This window comes from Silurus aristotelis, assembly GCF_946808225.1.
Source record: "Silurus aristotelis genome assembly, chromosome: 26".
Lineage (NCBI taxonomy): Eukaryota > Metazoa > Chordata > Actinopteri > Siluriformes > Siluridae > Silurus > Silurus aristotelis.
The window spans coordinates 6,458,873-6,478,033 of record NC_139599.1 but is presented as its reverse complement, the minus strand read 5'-3'; the positions used below and the strand labels follow the sequence as shown (position 1 = coordinate 6,478,033).

General features: G+C 36.6%; 1 protein-coding gene and 1 long non-coding RNA gene across 24 annotated transcripts in view; one reads left to right on the top strand and one right to left on the bottom strand.

The window, feature by feature from the left end:
• Window positions 1-2,239: 2,239 nt before the first annotated feature.
• The window catches only part of tspoap1 (TSPO associated protein 1), a 116,439-nt gene continuing 99,517 nt past the window's right edge, over window positions 2,240-19,161 (bottom strand). For 18 of the 23 annotated variants that reach the window (XM_083531669.1, XM_083531660.1, XM_083531677.1 and 15 more), the window contains 5 exons: window positions 17,947-18,000; window positions 17,132-17,238; window positions 16,328-16,399; window positions 15,559-15,678; window positions 11,550-14,886 (listed from right to left, as the gene is read on the bottom strand). In XM_083531669.1, the coding sequence (XP_083387795.1) occupies window positions 14,596-14,886; window positions 15,559-15,678; window positions 16,328-16,399; window positions 17,132-17,238; window positions 17,947-18,000 (644 nt within the window). In that variant the 3' untranslated portion in view covers window positions 11,550-14,595. Of the gene's footprint in view, window positions 2,420-6,398; window positions 6,450-9,676; window positions 9,970-11,549; window positions 14,887-15,182; window positions 15,219-15,558; window positions 15,679-16,327; window positions 16,400-17,131; window positions 17,239-17,946; window positions 18,001-19,161 lie in introns of those variants that run through there. The other 5 variants (XR_014531819.1, XM_083531661.1, XM_083531662.1 and 2 more) reach the window with 5 other exon arrangements.
• Window positions 9,927-11,406, top strand: LOC310720930. Its single transcript, XR_014531872.1, has 2 exons — window positions 9,927-10,020; window positions 11,047-11,406. It is a non-coding gene; the product is annotated as an uncharacterized lncRNA (long non-coding RNA).

Genomic DNA, 19,161 nt, shown 5'->3' with positions numbered 1-19,161 from the left:
GCAAGACTACAGCTCTTGTGGGATGTTCTCAGTCTGCAGTGGTCAGTATCTATTAAATGTGGTCCAAGGAGGGAACAGCAGTGAACTTGAGACATGACTGTTTTGGCAGCAAAAAGGGGTGGCAGGTGTCTCTGGTATCTGGTATATATCTGGTCGGTGTATTTACATTATGTTTTTTTCTTTTGATGGCTTTAGGTTACTTTTTGTATATATTTTTTCACATCTCGAGCAATGTAAATAAACATCACTTTACACCCCACCATCTCAACACCTATTGCCATCGTTTGTGTTGTGTGCAAACCCAGAATTTGACTGATAGCAGGTTATATCACAGGTGTGATAGGGTGTTTACAAACCTTTGGTCATATAGTGTACATATAGTGTACATTTGGTAATGTAGTGTATAGTGGGGAGTGGTGGCTCCAGCGGTTAAGGCGCTGGGTTGCCGATCGGAAGGTCTGGGGTTCAAGCCCCGGTATCGCCAAGCTGCCACTCTTGGGCCCTTGAGCAAAGCCCTTAACCCTCTATGCTCCAGGGGTCCCTTACGAGGGAAATATCAAGGTCCGTGACGTCGGAGTGACGTGGGGCCGCCTTCCCGTGGGCTCACCACCTGCAGGAGGGACCGTAAGGGACGGTGCTGTGAGGATTGGGCAGCAGTCGAAGGGCTGCTTAGACTGCTGCCCCCGCGACCCGAATTACGGATAAGCGGGAGAAAATGAATGAATGAATGGTCATATAGTGTACATGAAATAAAAATGGCTTTCTACTACTAAAGTGGACAGAATATTTTTTACACTACCAAGCGTCCACCCAAGATGTATGGATGCATAGATAAGCAATGCTGTTTACCCTACACAAAACAGTTGGGGAAATGTAAGTTGAAAAAATAAATTAATTTGCAAATCTCATAAATTCAAATGTTATTCAATATTGAACATAGAAAACATGTCAAAGGTTTAAACGAAGGAAATGTACCATTTTTAGGAAGATATAAGGTAAATTTGTATTTGATGGTTGCAACACAGCTTAAAGAGTAAGGACAAAGCCAAATTTAACATCCCTTCTTCTTTTAACAACAGTTTACACATGTCTATGAAATGCGGAGAACAGACCAACATCTCTCTCTCAAAACTCCAACCTGGAGTTGTCCCATTCAATACAGGATTTGATACGCTCTTATACAGAAGGTCTGGGTCTTCTTTGTTGTATTTTCTGTTTCATGATGTACCAAATGCTTTTAATTTGTGATTAACCTGTGTATACTTTTTAACAGCAATAGTGCCTTGCCCATTCTATATGCACTAATGCATCCATATACCATCAGAGCTGCAGGCTTTTGAACTGAGCACAGATGATAAGCCAATTAGTCCTTCTTCTCATTAGTCTTAGACAGTTTTCCACTTTGCCTCAGTCCATTTTAAAAGAGCTTTGGCCCAGAGAGGACAACAGTGTTCCTGGATCATGTTCACATCTGGCTTTTTCTCTGTATGATAACGTTTGATCATGCATTTGTGTTCACAGACAATGGCGGTAATTCAGCGGTACATTTCCTCAGTTTAAACATTAGATTTAAAACATTTTTGGAACTGGGGTATTTCATTATCCTGAAAAAAATGAATGAGACCAATTCATGGCAGGGTGCCAGTTCCTTTGGAGACAGAGTTCCAACTGGAAATCCTGGACCCTGGATTTAGAACCCTTGACTACACCATCCAATGATCCGAAGACTTAATTGGGGTCCTTTTCAAAGAGTGAACATTAAACCACATCACATTTCTTTTTAAAGCAAAAAATACTTCTATACTTTACTACACTATACTTCAACAAATATACTTCTACTTTTTGGTGTTTTAGTGATGGTTTTTTTGACCACAACCCCATTGCTGTTCAAGTCATTTAAGATTTGGTCACTATGAAGATCCATATCATTTATCAATTCAAATCAAATAAAATTTTATTTGTCACATACACATACATACAGAGTACGACATGCAGTGAAATGCTTTATACAACTGTCCGGCAAAAATGATACAAGGAAAAAGAAGGCAGATAAATAAAGAGTATAAACTATGTTAGATATAAAATATGTATATATATATATATATATATATATATATGAGGAAAAGTGTATATACAAGGTATGCTTATAACATGAAAAAAGTAATCACATAAGGGTTGATGTGATTGTCCTTAAAGTGTGCAGTGTGGTATAAAGTGCACTGTGCTGTGCAAATCCACAGTCCAGCGATAAAGTGTCGTTGTGCGAAAAGAAAAAATGTTTGCAGAAAAGTGTGGCGATGGAGAGAGTGGACCAGTTTTTAGATCCTGGGTGTTTCCTGGTTTAACCTCCGAATGGCCTGCGGGAAGATGCTCCTCCTCATTCTCCCTGTGTTGGCTTTCAGGGAGCAGAAGCATTTCCCTGAACGCAACAAAGAAAAGAGTCCATTGTTGGGATGGCTGAGGTCCTTCACAATCCATTTACCATTATACCATTTTTATTCTTGATAATCCATTTAGTGAGCCATATGGCTATGCGGTTTTTAGACCATGCCGATCGAAGACGTTAGTAGATACACCTGTCAAGAATATTATTTTTACAAGATGGATTTATCTAGGTTGCACACAAAGAGAAGTACAGATTGTAAGGTTCAATGGCTGCCATCAAAATGTATGATCCATCATCCCTCCAATGGTGTGTTGGGAGATGTTAATGAACATGTACATATACACTTTCACATTTAATTCTACTTTATACCCAGTAAATAGTTATTTTCACTGTTTTAGCACATAGTGCTGGTTTAATGCAACACATTCCTAAAAGTCTGATCACTTCTTATATTGTGATGAAAGTATGATCACTCCTCATTTTACCTCTCACTTACCACTTACTCTGCATATGTAAAAAGAGTTCATGTTTTGCAGCGTACTATTTTTGTTTTTAATTTAGCTGAGAAAGCAGTTTCTGTCGTTGATCATTCCAACTGACACTTCCTTACACACCAGTGTGTTTAATGAAAAAGAAATCAAAAAGACTGGAATTCATGTTGTAGATATTTCTTAAAAACCTCTTTTGGTGAATATAGTTGGTGCATAAAAAAAAAAGAAAAAAAAAGAAAATAGTAATAATAATTCAGAACTTTTATTTTTATATATAGTATATAAAACCGTTCGTGAGAAATAATGGGTGGGCCTTAATTTTATATATATATATATATATATATATATATATATATATATATATATATATATATATATATATATATATATATATATAAAATTTATTTATCGTGAAATTATAATGTAAGTTTAAAGGTGTGATTGTTCTTTATAAGTATTTAATAGATATCATATGATCTAGTGTAATTACTTAATAATTTAAAGCAAACATCGTGCCACACCAAGCTGCCACTCCTGGGCCCCTGAGCAAGGCCCCCTAACCCAATAGCTGCTCAGTTGTATGAATGAGATAAATGTAAGTCGTTCTGGGTGAAGGCATCTGTCAAAATGCAATAAATGTAAGGTATAAAGTCTTTACAAATCATCATTGAGTGATTTTGCTAAATTGTTCATATCCCTATCCTCCTCCAGTCTATCTCAGTCTATCTATCAATTAATCTATCAAGGTAACTGTTACAGCATCGACCCTTCGATATACCTCTTTTACTAAAAGTGCAAACTTTCAACCATGGTACATGTTTATGCCTTGAGTCATCAGTCTCGTCTACTTCAGTTTTACTGGAAAACTGATTCATTTGAAACAAGTTAGCATAGCAAGTCATTTCAACTTCACAGCTAGTCACAGGCTAATAGTTAAACATGGAACAAAACATTAGATAGGTATAAATTCATAGAAAACTTCTACACAGTGGGTGATCTAATATCTATGCATACTGTAGAGACACTTATAAAGTTTAGTCTTAATAGTGACTAAATGAACATTAATAATACAGGTCATGCTCTGTCTGCTTTTTATTTTAACCCAAGTACAGAAGCCTTATGAAAAGATCAGAGACTCCTAAAAAAAAAAAAAAAAAAAAAAAAAAAAGAAAAAAAGACACTTCTCTTTTGTCACCGTCTCCCACAGGCCACATGGCTTTAAAGCTTGCTGCGATTGGTTGACTGCGCAGACAGTTTTGCCCTTATTTGGAAACGTATTTGCCAAGACCAATGTGAATGAGGCGATCATTTTAAAGAAGCGATGAACACAGAATGAGGACATTGTCTTGCGTATCACACATTTGCAGCATGTGCACAACTGCTTTCACACACATACACGTCACAGCAGCTCAAAGATCCGAGCGGCCATTTTGGAATAAGACTTAGCGTCTAAGTTATGATGTTTGTTTAGGACAAGCCCCCCCCCCCCCACCCCCCCAAAAAAAGAAAAAAGGAATCAAAAATAAAGAAAGTATATAAAGAAGAAGAGATGAAGAGAGAGGGAGGGGAAGTGGCTGCTGACCTTGATAAGGTCTATCAGTTTAGCCAGAGTGGCCTTTTTGAGTCAGCCAATGAGGTTTAGGCTTGCGACCCAGTCAGTGATCATATCCTCTCTCACATTGCAGCAACGGTGTGGTGTGGCACACACAAACACACACACACACACACACACACACACACATGCTAACTGACACCCTTCTCACACTAATACAAACCGTATACTAAAATAGACGTACATCGACCCTGCTTCACACATTCATGCAGCTTTTTTCTTTTTTTACACAGACTTTTTTAAAATATGTATCAGTGTACAACTAAGAAGCATATGACTCATCTCCTGATTCTCTCTTTTTTTAAAAAGCTAAGACATGATTATACATTTATCTTCATTTCTTTTAATTGTTTAATGAAAGAGCTGACATTTATTTTCTGACATGTTTTCTTCCTCTCTAACTGACTTACCTGCTCTTATAGACAGGAAATAGTTTACATACATCTTATAGTACTTGAAATAACCCTTTCGAATTGACTTGGTAGGCCATACTTTTTTTTTCTTTTCAACATTTAGACAGATAGACCGGCATTTTAAATGGAGGACCCAGTAATCAGAAATTATTTCACTTTTCACATAAAAAAAGAAAAGTAAAAAATCCCACAAACACCTAAGCATCTGCTTGCACGTCTCATTAACATACTGCAGCATGTAATGAACATTAGGTAGCCCCTTTCAATCCGAAACACGTTGGTCATCTGCACATTTGGAAGTGCTGTAGTAAAAACACTTGTAGGTCAGCAGTGTGCAAAATGTGTCATAGCGAAACCAAACAGGACGAGACGAAGCGCTCGCAGCAAGATCTCATCTCTCTCTCACCACACTTATTTCCACCCAACTTTTGTGCTAAAGCAGTACCACTTTGACCACATATTCATACAGACACACACACACACACACACACACACACACACACACACACACACACACACACACACACCACACAAACATGTTCAGACATTATATTTATATACATGCACACATTACACTCCATTTACAGATCCTTGTGAGGACCTACATAAATATTAATAAAGATAATTAATGCTGTGCTACACTTCAAAACTTGAACTTAACACCAGCAACCAAAAGGAAAGCGTGCCGTTTTTTTGTTTTAATCAAAGCTGCAATTCTGCATTAAAAACAAACAATCAAACAAACATAGATGTTTTTCTTGTGGGGACCAGTCGTATGTTCTCACAAGGTCAAATCGGTCAGATATACCAATTCTTGTGAAGACTTTAGGTCCCCGCCAAAAGAAAAAAAATAATAAATGGCCACCCACACACACAAACTGAAACAAACTCCCCACCTTAACCCACACCTTGTCAAGACTGTCACCATGGTTACAGGAGAGTATTCTCATAAGGAAGGGGAATTGAAACCTTGTCTGGCCTTGTTCCAGATTCAAAGTGAATTTAAAAAATAACAAATATATACACCTCCTTGGTTGACAGAATAGAAATGACCAGCGACAGATCTATAATTTATTATATATTTTTATATATTGTTTCTTTATTTTATTGGTTGGGTTGTTTCCTATAAAAGTCTTTATAGAAGTGCAGATACCCATCGGACAGTATTCTTGTTCATCTAAAATACAAAAAAGAACCCTAATCTTTCTAAAAAAAAATTATTTGTGTTTTATCCAGATAACAGTAACATATGTTGTTAAAATATGTATAATATTTATAATATATAGATAGATAGATAGATAGATAGATAGATAGATAGATAGATAGATAGATAGATAGATAGATAGATAGATAGATAGATAGATAGATAGATAGATCATGCTGTTTTTGAGCGCTTGAAGTGACTAAAAGACAAAAAGGTCTTTTCGTGTGAATTTCCCCGTTGCACTTTTTGTGGTTGACCCATCCCCCACTTCCCTCTGCACTCTCTCACTCACTCGCTCTCTCGCTTTCTTTCTATCGCTCATGTTGTCTCCTAGGGTCGAGGCCTGCAAAGATGAAGAAGAAAGATGAAGGAAGTCCTAGTTGTTCTGACTATGATTCCATAATCAAAACACACCAAACTATAAAGCGCTCAGTCTGTGCACATTCATTGTTCCAAAAAACCCCCCAAAAAACCCAAAAAGGCAGCATCAGTGAAAATTCTGGCGACAACCCCTTCCAGCAAGCTTCCATCGATCTCCAGATCGTAATGATAAAAAAAAGAAAAAAAAAAAGAAATGTAACGACATTAAATGATACTATGCATTTCCATCTCCTGAGTCATCTGTTCATCGTTCTGATTTATGAACAAGAAGAAGATTTCTCATGATGTACCCGGTACACCTTTGGCATTCTATTTTTGCACCTTATTTAAAAAGCAGCAAAAGCACTTTGGTAGATAAGGAACTGTGATGTTTGATGTCAGTGCAGTTCCTTGCACAGGAAATCACACAGTTGAGTGAGTTGTTCTGCAGTTGTTCTTCCTGTGCTAGATATTATCATTATTCATGGCCTTTTCTCTGTTTTAGCTGCACCACTTAGAAAGTTTATAGACGTTACAAGCTTATAGCAGTTTTTAGATAGAGCACTTTATACATTCCAGACTGAATTTTGCACCACACACACATACATACACACACTCAAAACCTTGTGAGGACATTCCATTTAAATAATTACTAATACAATTTTTATTTAACCCAGACCTCAGTAACCAAAAGGAATCCAAGAAAATATAAATTAAAATAATTAAGCTGTAGTTTTGAACAAAGTTCAATCTTCCTTGTAGAGTCTGGACTTGGCCCCACTAGACCTTAATGCAGGTAAGAGTTTATAGCAATAAGCAGCTTGTATTATCTTGTAAGTGCAGCTCGAATGCACTTTGACATAGATTCTACACATTTCGGAACATACAAGAGGATGAACATTAGTCATTGTTGTAACGTGCTCAAGCTACAAAACCTAGTATAAGGTTCTAGATGTTTTTTTTGTCACAATTCAATGACCTTAAAGACCATAGTTTATGATTTACAACATTTCCATCTTCATTAAGCCATTCAATGAACACTTGGCTAGAAGTGGATAAAGATTATCACTTCAAATAACTTTGTAATGACTTGCAGTGATGTTTCACTCGAAGTGGAAAAAAAAAGAAGCCTCCCACAGCTTAACTGAACCACCGCTTTTTCCTTGAATTCGTCACCAATTTGTATATTGCTACTTTTAATAGCTTCATGTTTTCTCATAAAAGTTTGGCCAAAAACATGTTTGCTCAGTTAGAATGGCAGGTGGATGAGGATGATCAGTGTACAAGAGTATTTCAATAGTCTTCAGTTGGTTTTTAATACTTTTATGAAAACTAAATTAAGGGTGCTACATATAATTTTCTACACCATTCTTTTCAAAAAAGTACTAATGTATATAAAGGTCTGTGCAAGGCTAATAAAATTGCAGGTTTTTGTGCTGAATAAAATTGAAAACCAACAGAAATTATGTCAGATCAATTGTAATTTTTTCAGAATCAAAGCTCACAATAGCCTGGTAACGCACAAGTGCACGTGCTGATAAGTAGTTATAAATAAATAAGCTACTATTAATGCCAGTCTTTTAAGGTAAATGCATAACGTTACAACGTCATGTTGTAATCTATTTTTTGCAAAAAATACTCAAGATCTATCAAACTGCTTATTGATCTCCTGTGCTCTTATTTGGCCTTTCCAAATACTTCTTCTGGAGCATTCCCTTCAAGAATTATAGTTGCGTTTTTGGCTCATTATCTTCCTGAAAATTATTTTCAGAGCTGCCAGAATTGACTGGAGCTATCTATGATTTTGACTAGAGCCCCAATCCCAGCTGAAGGGGTGTAGAATGCTGCCACCAGCATGCTTCAGTGGGGGTATGGTCTTCTTGGGCAGATAGAATGTCTTGTTTTTGTGCCATGACACTTGTTAGATCATAACTGATTTAGTCACACGATTTGGAATGATTTAGAAAAGATTAGACCCTTCGAGAGATTGCTATGAAATGTATTTAACAAGTAAAATTCTATCAACTAATTTTTAACCTTTAATACTGCTGTAGGTCTCTTTGTTGTCTCAGTGAATTTTCATCTCAAGTTTCCATCTAATCTTTTTATCAATTTTGAGGGACGTCCTGTTATTGGTAATGTCACTGTAGCGCTGCAATTTTATTTTATTTTCTTGACAAGGACCTTCACCTTATTCCATGGTACACCTGATGTTTTGGACATTCATGAGCCTTTCCTTTCATAAGATCTGTACTTGTTTGGCAAGGTCTTTGTAGAACTTCAGCAGTCAGATAAAAACCAAGCAGATGTCAAAAATTCCTACAGAACCTGCTGATCTTTATTTAGGGATTTATTCAAAATCACTTGATTAATTAAAAAAGATGTTTGGTAACTACTTTTGGGCATAGGTTTGAATGTAATGGTTGAAAATGGTTGCTTTTTCACGTCGATTCATTTACTTTCAAGAAAAAAAGATTTGATTTTTTTTGTACAACAAAATCCTTCATTTATAAAAAGAAATGGGTGTGTAGCTTGTTTTTATATGCAACTTTATACAAGATTTAACTGAGGATTCAAACAATAACCCTAACCTAACCCCAACCCTTGATCTTAGTAGATATTTGGTCTTAAATTTTGAATATATACAATACAGTAGTTGGAAAATTCCTGTGTGTGTGTGTGTGTGTATGTGTGTGTGTGTCTGTTCATTAGGATGCTGCTATTGCTGCTTACCTAATCTGTAAAGTTGGACAAACAACCACTGTGCACAACTATTGTCCAAATTCCCACATACTTCCTACAAACATATCTGCACCGACTGACTTATCACTTCCCACTGACCATTTCAGGGACTTCAACATTTCCTCGGTGTTGCAAGTGTTAGGCAATTGGCCGTAGCATAGTGAAACAGCATGTAAAGAGAAAAGAGAACATAAGACTTGTGTACAAAGAGAACTGCAGTGTGAAAAATAAAAGCGAGTAAACTAATTAACTGTGGGTTTAAAGTACCCAAGTTAGAAGTCATGCTTCATTATGTGTGATCATGGTATTAATACCAAGAATAATTGGTATTAAGATCATTAAGATTTTTGTCTTTGGGCGTGTTCACGTTTTAAAAAGTAAATCGTAGCTTTCAATGATTTAAAACCATTTAAAACCAAGTTGAAAAGAAAGATCAAGAACATTCATGAGACGGTTGTGCAAAACACTTTTTGATACAATAATGATTACCACATTAGAAAGCACCACCAAGCACCGTATTAGATTTCCATAGGCTTAGATAACTATCGAAATTAGCATTTTGCATTGGCAAAGACGAGAAAAAGTGAAAGAACGACTGAGAAAAGAACGACAGCAAGGCTGTGACTGTTAAACCTCTTCCTGTGTGGTTAAGACACCACGTGGCCAAGAAGTTTAAAAGGAGCGCCTCTCATCTCCCAGGTCCATTCCAACTCGGGCTGAAGACACCGAACGCTCTGGTAAGACCAAGGGACAAGAAGACACTGAAAAGACAAAATATAAAAGAGAGGCTCCATTGGGTATTGCTTAAACAGGTATGGTATATAATTGACTGAGAAAAATGACTTAATTGGTACAAATTGGCATAATTTGACACTAAATTGTGTAAAACATGATTTTTTTAAATGCATAAAGTATTTCTTGTAACGGAATTATTTCCATTTTATAATATGTACGTATATAAATATCGAAATTCAGTGCGTTCTTCTGTGCAAACATTTATTTGACATTCACAGGAACTGCACAGGTATTGACTCTCAAGCATTAAAATAAAGTTCTGAAATCTTTAGAAATCATTTTATGAATTTATTCGTTGTAATATTTAAGAACTAAATAATAATCTTTGTGATGGTTATTTATTTTGGCTGGCAATCTTAAGTAAAGTGCCAGCCATTTCCTGTTAACCAATAATGAAGCAAATTATTGAATCCGTTTTTATTTTTGCTGTTTTTCTTGTCCGTAATTGAATAAGGAAGTATACTTACATCTTCGGTGTTAGATCTTAGCGTAAACCCTGCAAAAAATGTTTACTCAACATTCAAAATTTTTCTATAGGCTTTGCTAGAAACAGCTTACTCATTTCGATAAAGATGGCCGCCATCCTCGAGTTAGCACAGCATAGAGTAAAAGAAAGAAGTAACAGGTTACACTTGACTGTGTAACTAATATTTTATATAAACAAAGCTAATTAAAATATATATAATTTCTCAGGATGGCATTGATTTCAATTAATGAATGTGTTTGTATGTTAAAAAAACTTTGAACTTTATGTGAAACTTATGTAATCAAGTGTTTTTTTTTTGTTGTTGTCTTAAATAGAGGTCTGAAAAAAATTCAGTGGATAAACATACTTAGACATAGAAATAAATATAATTCTGTAGAAACTGTGTGCAAATATTTTTCTGTGAAGGTGTCACATCAGTTCAATAGTAACAGTTTGGGTGTGGTTTACTCAGACAGCTGTAAACGAACTGGAAGAAAAAGTGTGTGTTTTTCTCTGTGTGTGTGTGTCTGTATGAAACAGAGAGGGGGAAGGGGAGTCTTAACCACTATCTTTACAGGTGTGACTGAGCACAGATGAACTGAGGACCCTGGAAACGACCTCGCTTTGGAAGTACAGTGCAGTCATCCATAAAGTAGAAAGCACTACTAAACCCCTCGCCACAGTGTAGTGTTTCCTACTTTATGGATGAGTGTACTGTTGGCTACTGGGAACACATTCTCACACTTTTACCAATTCAACATGGTGGACAGGGTACAAAAGAGGAACTGGCTTTGTTTCATAAGACTTGTCCACAGCTCACTGTGTTAATTTCAAGCCACATGAGCTGCTGTACTTGAAGAAGCAAAGGCAAACTAGTTGTTGTAAATGTGTCTGATTTGTTCTGGACTTTCATTAATAAAATTTAACAAAAAAGTTATTCTTTGTTGTCTGGTGCATTTCTTTCTTGCTGTGTCTATATGCATTCTCAGTGGTTTAATAGAAATATTTCTATAATACATTGTATAATGTAATAAACTTTAGAAAAGTATTTTAAACGAAATCACCACAAAAACAACAGGGTTTAAGATTTTTCTGCAAAAATAGACTTTTATTTCTGTAAAAAGGTCAGACTGAACAACCACAGCCGCTTCAATGAGCAACAATGAGCTTACTAGTCATCACTCAAAAAAAAACTTGCTTCAACATGCAAAAAAAAAAAAAAAGAAAAGAAAAATGTGAAAGAAAATTATTTACAAGTTAAAAAAAAAAAAACTGATTACAAAACCTCAGATTTACAAAACAGGTTCCTGTTCTCCGAGTGACACTTGCAGAAACTCTGAGAGACCAACGTGAGAACAAAGCTTCTCATAGTGTTCGAAAATACCGTACGTCAAAATCACAAAGTGCAAACCGTTCACCTAAACACTGTACATCATCATACACAAACCAAAGTATCAGCTGATATCTTCCAGTGGCCTTCATTGCAACTGACTTCAGTGAAAAAAGTCCGGCAAATACATTGTAGCCTTAAAGAAATGCAAGATACTATTATAAATATTTAAATATTGATAAATAAGGCAGTGTCTGGGTGCGACACCTTTATGCATGCAGTTAGTAGAAGTACAGTAAAAAGTAAACATCGAAGTAAGACTAAACAAGGTCTCTTGTAAGGCTAGTAAGTTACTGTGGTCTAGCTGTGGGAGCAGGTTAGCAGAGAGAAAGGCTTAGCTTAGCTTAGCTTAGCGGTAGCTATTGCATTGAGATGTGGTTAAAGCCTGTGAACTATAATAAGCAAGCAAGTTTTAGGTTTATAGCACAGCTGAGGGATCTTTGCTTGCTTAAAAACCGAAGTTACCTACAGGCTACACAGAAAAATTTTAGCTATTTTGAAATATTGAAGGTGAATACAGTCACTGTGTAATTAAATTTGATCTTTTGGTTCAGAATAGAGACCGAACTAAACTTGAGCAGAAACCTAGACACTGGACTTCTGGTCTACAGAGTGCCTGGTGCTTGGTCCCCGCTCACTCATCAGCTTCTTACTGTCATAGTAACACAAACAGCACCGAAAGGGTTTGGCGAATAAAAGTGTGTGGTGTTCTGGTTTGGAGCATCCACCATGTCCTAAAGGCTGATACACTGCCTGATAAGATGCTTCGAATGTTCGTTTTAGAATTCTTAAAATATCATGTCACACTGTGACGAAAAGAGCCAAATCAAATGTATACCAGACTCTGTAATAACATGTTCTCTATGTCAGTTTATACAAAGAAGATGCTTACGATAGACCAGTGATAATTTGAAAACTACAATGTATTGTCTATGTCATAAATCAGTAGACGCTGGGCTAGTGCTTAAAAATTGTTGCATAAACAGAAACTAGCCCTCATTGTCTTATGATTAAAAGGAATGCAACATTCTCCGACGTGAACTTGAGGTAATAATGATTTTTTTTTCTCCTGTCCATTATATTTGCTAACTCACTGTACATATGTAACTTCATGCTAATTCACTTGTCAGCATTTTCATGAATATATTACAACAATCTTTAGCTATCTGTGAGTTTCTTGTCACTGATTGTTGTTCGGATGAACATTGTAGCACAGGCCACACTTTGAGGTTTTAATAAAACCTGCCTGACAGCTGTTGTGTTTGGTCGCAATGGTCCTAAATTGGTTAAAATCGACATTTTCAGAATTCATGTACAGTATGTGTGCTATGGTAGCTAGCGACAACACAATCTGGCTAAATATCTGGCCAAAAAGCTTTAGACCTACACGTTACAGGAAACACATACTAAAACAGAGGTATGTCATACTTTGCTTTACACAAATTATTTTTAGTCATTAAAGTAGAAATAAATGATTATTGAACTAGAGTCACGCTATTTAATGCAAACGTGTTTTTACTAATATTGAAATGATGAAATTTCCTGTTTGACACACACACACACACACACACACACACACACACACACACACACACACACACACACACACACATACACAAATACACACACTGCTTTTTTCTTTTTGCTACTTGAGTCCATAAACAAAGCAAAGACAGACCAAACCTCCCGAAATTTGTCCTAATAGATTGAACATTACACATTCCTGCATAAACCAGACCGAACCTTATTGCCATAAAATACACAAACAGCAAAAAGTTTAAAGGCTAAAAGCACAAAAACCACATCCACCCCCATCTCATCTGATCCGATCTGATGTTTGCACCATGACTACACAACAATTCATTTCAGGGACCAAAAAACCAAACAAAAAAAGACATCATTTTAAGTCACTAGAGGGGAGTCTTATAGTGCATTACAGTAGTTACGTGATGATGACTAATCTGAGCTGGTTATCTCTTCGGACTAATAAATGACTTTTTACGTCTTCTCAGATAAATATGAATCATAGGGTCAATATCACAAAATGATCAGGGACATTTGGTTGAGGTATGACGTGAAGCAGAGCACTTGTCAGTTCGGTTTAACGGTTAGGCAATTGTGGGCATTTTTACCTACAGGTCTAAAATGCATGTAGATGAAAATTTAGTTATTTTACAATGTACCTGCAATAAAATCTCGAAACCCAAAAGTCGGGTTCAGGCAAATCGTTTGTGTGCGCAAATTAATACGACAGAAGTTCAGGTGTTACATGTTTTCTCATTGTTTCATTGCTACCGTTATATATGAAATTTCTACGGATAATAAAAACATTCAGCGCACGCAAAAACCATGTTGTTGCTATTCTGTGCAATTCATTAACCATTTGCACGTTATTTTTTACTGCATGTTACGTTTAAATCATAATAATGCAACACTACATGCGACTTCAACTGTAAAAAGCCGACATTTGGTTAAATGTTTGTTTCAATTTTGCGCCCACTTGCTGTTAGTTGCTAGCTTTGTGAATTTTCTGTGTATATACTACTGTGGTTTGATTGAGATGTAAATGTTTTTAGTCAGGAGTTTGCTTTGTTTAAAGCACGAAGAACACACTTTTATCCTGGTGGCAAACGGAAAAAACATGTCAGAGCTTAAATCTATCCATAAAATCAGAAACACGTGCAGACAAATGTACATCAACAAGGAAAAGTGCAATTGGCGAACAGTCTTTAGCTTTTATTCCTTCTTGCTGGAACCCAGCTTCTTGAAGAGCTTCTTTCCTTTAGAGAAAAAGCCTTTTTTCTTCTTTCCCGGTGGAGAGATGTCGGTGACAGCATGGTCCTGTGGTGGACCATGGAGAGAAGGAGAATTGCCTGAGAACGGAGATGGACCCGAGTGGATTTCAAGCTGCTGGTCTGGAAGGAGGTTTTGCTGCGCATGAGGTTGAGAACTGGGCTTGGCCTGGGTCTCGTCTGCGGGACTTGATGTGTGGAGCTCCGTCTGCTCTACAGACACAGCATGACTCACCTTTTAGGCAAAAAGATGGAAGTGTTTGTGAGGCTCTTTCAATGACCTAGATGACTGAAATGTCTAGAAGACAAAGCCAGTGGACTTGTGCAATGATGGTGAAAATTTTTGTACACTCATTTCAAAATGCCGGTAGTTTTTGTAGCTTGGGTCACTCCCACTCAAACGGAATCAAGGTCAAAGATAAGGCATGTGTGGTAAAGGAGTTACTACGGTCCTAGGTGGGTGCACAAAGGTGACATGCGGGACTATTGTGTGTAAAACAGTAAGCAAGATGGGGTCAGCATGAGACTTACAGTTTACTGCTTAAAGTGTACACCTCTCCTGTGCCTCTGCACATCAGCATGCAGAAATAAACACACACACACACATACACACACACACACACACACACACACACACACACACACACACACACACAAAAAAGAAAAACAGAAAACTAAGCCACACCCATGCACAAATAAGAGCAGAAAGAACAGATATCATGTGTAGAAGATGGTATTAAGATGATGTACAATGGGGAACAGCATGCTGTTTTTGTGCTGTGATGGTGCATCTAAAACAACATAGATACCATGTAATAACTGGGTGATTTGACGATTACACATTTGCACATGCAGGCGATCATGTTTACATTTCGCACAAAACAAACACACAAACACACATTCCTACCTGCGAGTCTCTCCGGCTGTTGGCTATAGTGTGCTCGGGTTTTGCAAACTCATCTCCGTTTTCTGGAAAAGCCTGAAGGAAATTGGAAGGTACCAGCCCTTTTTGTCCATTTAAATCCCCCTAAAGTGGCAAAAAAAAAATCAAAAAGCTAAAACCCCATCAGAATCCTTATTTCAAAAAGTTCTTGAAGTGACCTGCACCCCTGGACATTCGATTCTAATTATATATTACCAAATAACTACAACTGACTTGTGACCATTTATACATTTAACCTTATCAAAAAAATCTCAGAATATATAAAAATGCTAAATAAAACCTCTCATATTCCCTCACACTGGTTACCCAGCTGAGATCTGTACCTGCTATATAAGTCTTGATTTGCACTAATACATTCTATTTTGTTATCAGTAAAATTAATATGCATTTCTGGCCACACCCAATTTTTGTGGCATCACCAAACAAGCTCATAGGTGACTTTCCCAAAAAAAAAAAAAAAAATCACTGATATACTGAAACAGAGGTTTCTGTACAAAATAAAAAGAGACTTCAGTGCTATCTTAACGAATGTAACACCTACACACATCCAATTATATAATCTAAATAAGTAATCCAAGAATGTTAGCCCTTTGAAAAGGCATAATTTTTTAAAGTTCAGGGCTACTTAAATACAAAGAGAACAAGAGAACTGGTCAACACTTGATCATCGAAACAAAAAAGTCCAACCCTAATGGCTGAGTGAATTACATATCGGTGTAAATCGACTACTCACGTAAAAAAAGCCGTCGTCGTCCATATCTCCAAACACATAGATGATGTCCCCGGCATTAAAGGTCAGCTCGGCCTGTGAGAATGCAGTACGATGGAGTATGTACATAAAGATTATGGGGCTCATTTCTGGTTACATTTGGTTTAATTACAAGGTACACTTCTGTACTCAGTTCTCTGCTACACACTGCACTGTGTAATATACAGTAGGTTCACTGGCGGCGCTATTTTGTGTTTTGTGTAATTTATCCTACACTGTCTTGTGTTGTCTTTTGCACTGTCTTGTCTTGCACTGTTTGCACCAGGTTGCTCACGATACACTTTATGTGGCGAGGACACTCTGTGTTTTTCTGTTATGTAGCTTTATGTTGTTTTATGTAGCACCAGGGTTCTGGAGGAAACGGTTTCTCATTTTACTGTGTACTGCATCAGCTATATGTGTTGAAATGACAAAAGCTTCTTGACAACTTTTGGCAAGATTTCTGAAAATCCCTGTGAGGTCATAATAAGGCTCACTTATGGCGTATCTGTATATGTCATAGTTTCTGTAAATTCTAAATGTGGCAATGAAGAAACAGTAATCAGGGGTCGGTATTAGGGCATCAGGCTTCTTATCAAACACAACAGGTTTCTTTATGACATGCCATCAAGTGCGCAATGGTGAACGTTAAAGTAAAAGACTTCTGTCTTAGTAGAGTTCCTTCTTAGTCAATGCTTTTGGTTATTATGTGGTTTCAGCTCTGTTTGCTATGAGCTATTTATGGTATTATGCACAGTAAGTGAAGCCTGAGTGTATATATTGTGTTACCTCAACGTCAGCATTAGGAGAGCTTTCTCTGGGGTCGTAATCAAAGATGGCCACCATCCTGCAAGGTACAGGGTTTCCCATGCCAGCGGCTGATTGCCTTGCGTTATCTGTCAATTAAATAACAGCAATGCGACAAGTTACCAACAAATAAAGAGAACAAGTGGGAACATTTCATTCTGCTGCTCGAAACTGACATCGTTCTACAGGATGGAAAAGAAATGGTAAAAATGGTTACTGATTTTTACATGGACTATTGTGACAAATAGTGTGATAGACAGACAGATGTCAGAAAACAGACAGGTTATAAGAACAGCAGACAAAAGTTCTCAGTTTCACACTCAGTGATCAAAAATGTTTCATGCACTGATATTGGCAAAGCAAAGCAAAGCATTTTATTATTCTATTTAAAAATCCAGAAGGCAGGTTTTTTTTATAGATATGCAATTCAACACCACCCCTATCTGACACACTCCGTTCAATTTTTTTGGCAAACCAGTGTCTCATGGGGTTGAATATTAGTATCTTATTAGCTTTTATATTTTATGGTGTGAAAACAAAGAGAACTTAGAGTAGCTGTTGGAAAAGTGGTACATTCATGTCTGAAAGATCACGAAAAAAAAAAAAAAAAAATGGTTAGCATGCCGGCTTCTCTGCACTCAATGCACCTGTACACCATGCAAGTCAGTAATGTTGTAGCAGAAAGACGACCTGACAGACACAAATTCTAACAACATGCAAATACAGTGTACAGACACACGAAGATCATGCAGTCAGCTGCAAAAGTCTGGAAACAGATCGAGAGAGCGACTGCACACCTTTGTTGGAGGACTCAGTGTTGGAACTGTCCTCCAAAACTCCTGTAGATTCCACTGAGGAAGGGGAAGAAACGGAGGGTTAGAGTTCATCTGCTGCAGCTTTTATTATCTTCACTCAAGGATCGAGTGGGTTAGGACACAGTGGGAACAAATCCACCTTAAATGGAACTAAAATTGTTAAAAATGATTAGTAAAGCACCAGGAGAGTGCGCGCACACACACGCACACGCGTGCACACACACACACACACACGCACACGCGTGCACACACACACGCGCACACATACACATAATGGTACACATGCATACTAAAACACAGAGAAGGGGATTCTGTAATCGATCATGGCTCTAATATGTGAACAGTTATGTGTAAAATATAACACAAATCTTTTCATTGTTTGAAATATGCAGAATTATTGGCACCCTTCACAAAAATAAAACCAGCTGAACATATCAAATATTTTCCAGTGCACTTGCTCTGCAAAATGATAGTATTAAAATTACTGACACTCCAATTGGCAGTAATTTTGGTGGGATAATGGCTTTCATGCTGATTAATATGATGAGATAGGATGCCAAATATTATATTTATACCCTTAGAAAAAAAAAAAAAATTGTCAAAACTGTCAGAAAACTGAGAGAAAAACTTTTAATTTGTTTGTATTTATTTTTTATATTATTTTTTAGTCTTAGTTTTTCTACCCATTATTACTTTTAAAAGGTTCCTACAAGAATTATTTAGTTAATGGAGACACAAACATTTTCTCCAGCAGGTTGGAATGAAGTATGAATTATAGCTTAAGTTTATATTTAATGACAGTATTGGCCATGTTATTGAAGGATGGTAATAATTCTTAATAGGTCTCATCTGTTCTGAAAAATATTGGCCTTATAATCTATTAATAATTACAACATGGCACTTCTAAGTTCTTACATCTGGTCAAATACGAAAAATGAAAGAAAAAAAATAATCGAAATAAAATGAAATATTATAAATATCAAATAAAAAAAATGGAATACAAATTTCTAAATGTGGCTGACGTTTATCTGAAAAGATATGTTGATTTCGCATTTGAAAGATGTCTCCAAGGTCATTTAAAGGTTGTCTGTTTTTTTTTTTTTTTAATATGGATGACATTTTGGAAATATGAGATTTTCTTTGTAATATGACAAGCTGTTTTTGTCTTAACTAACTAAAAAAAAATAATTGTTGATA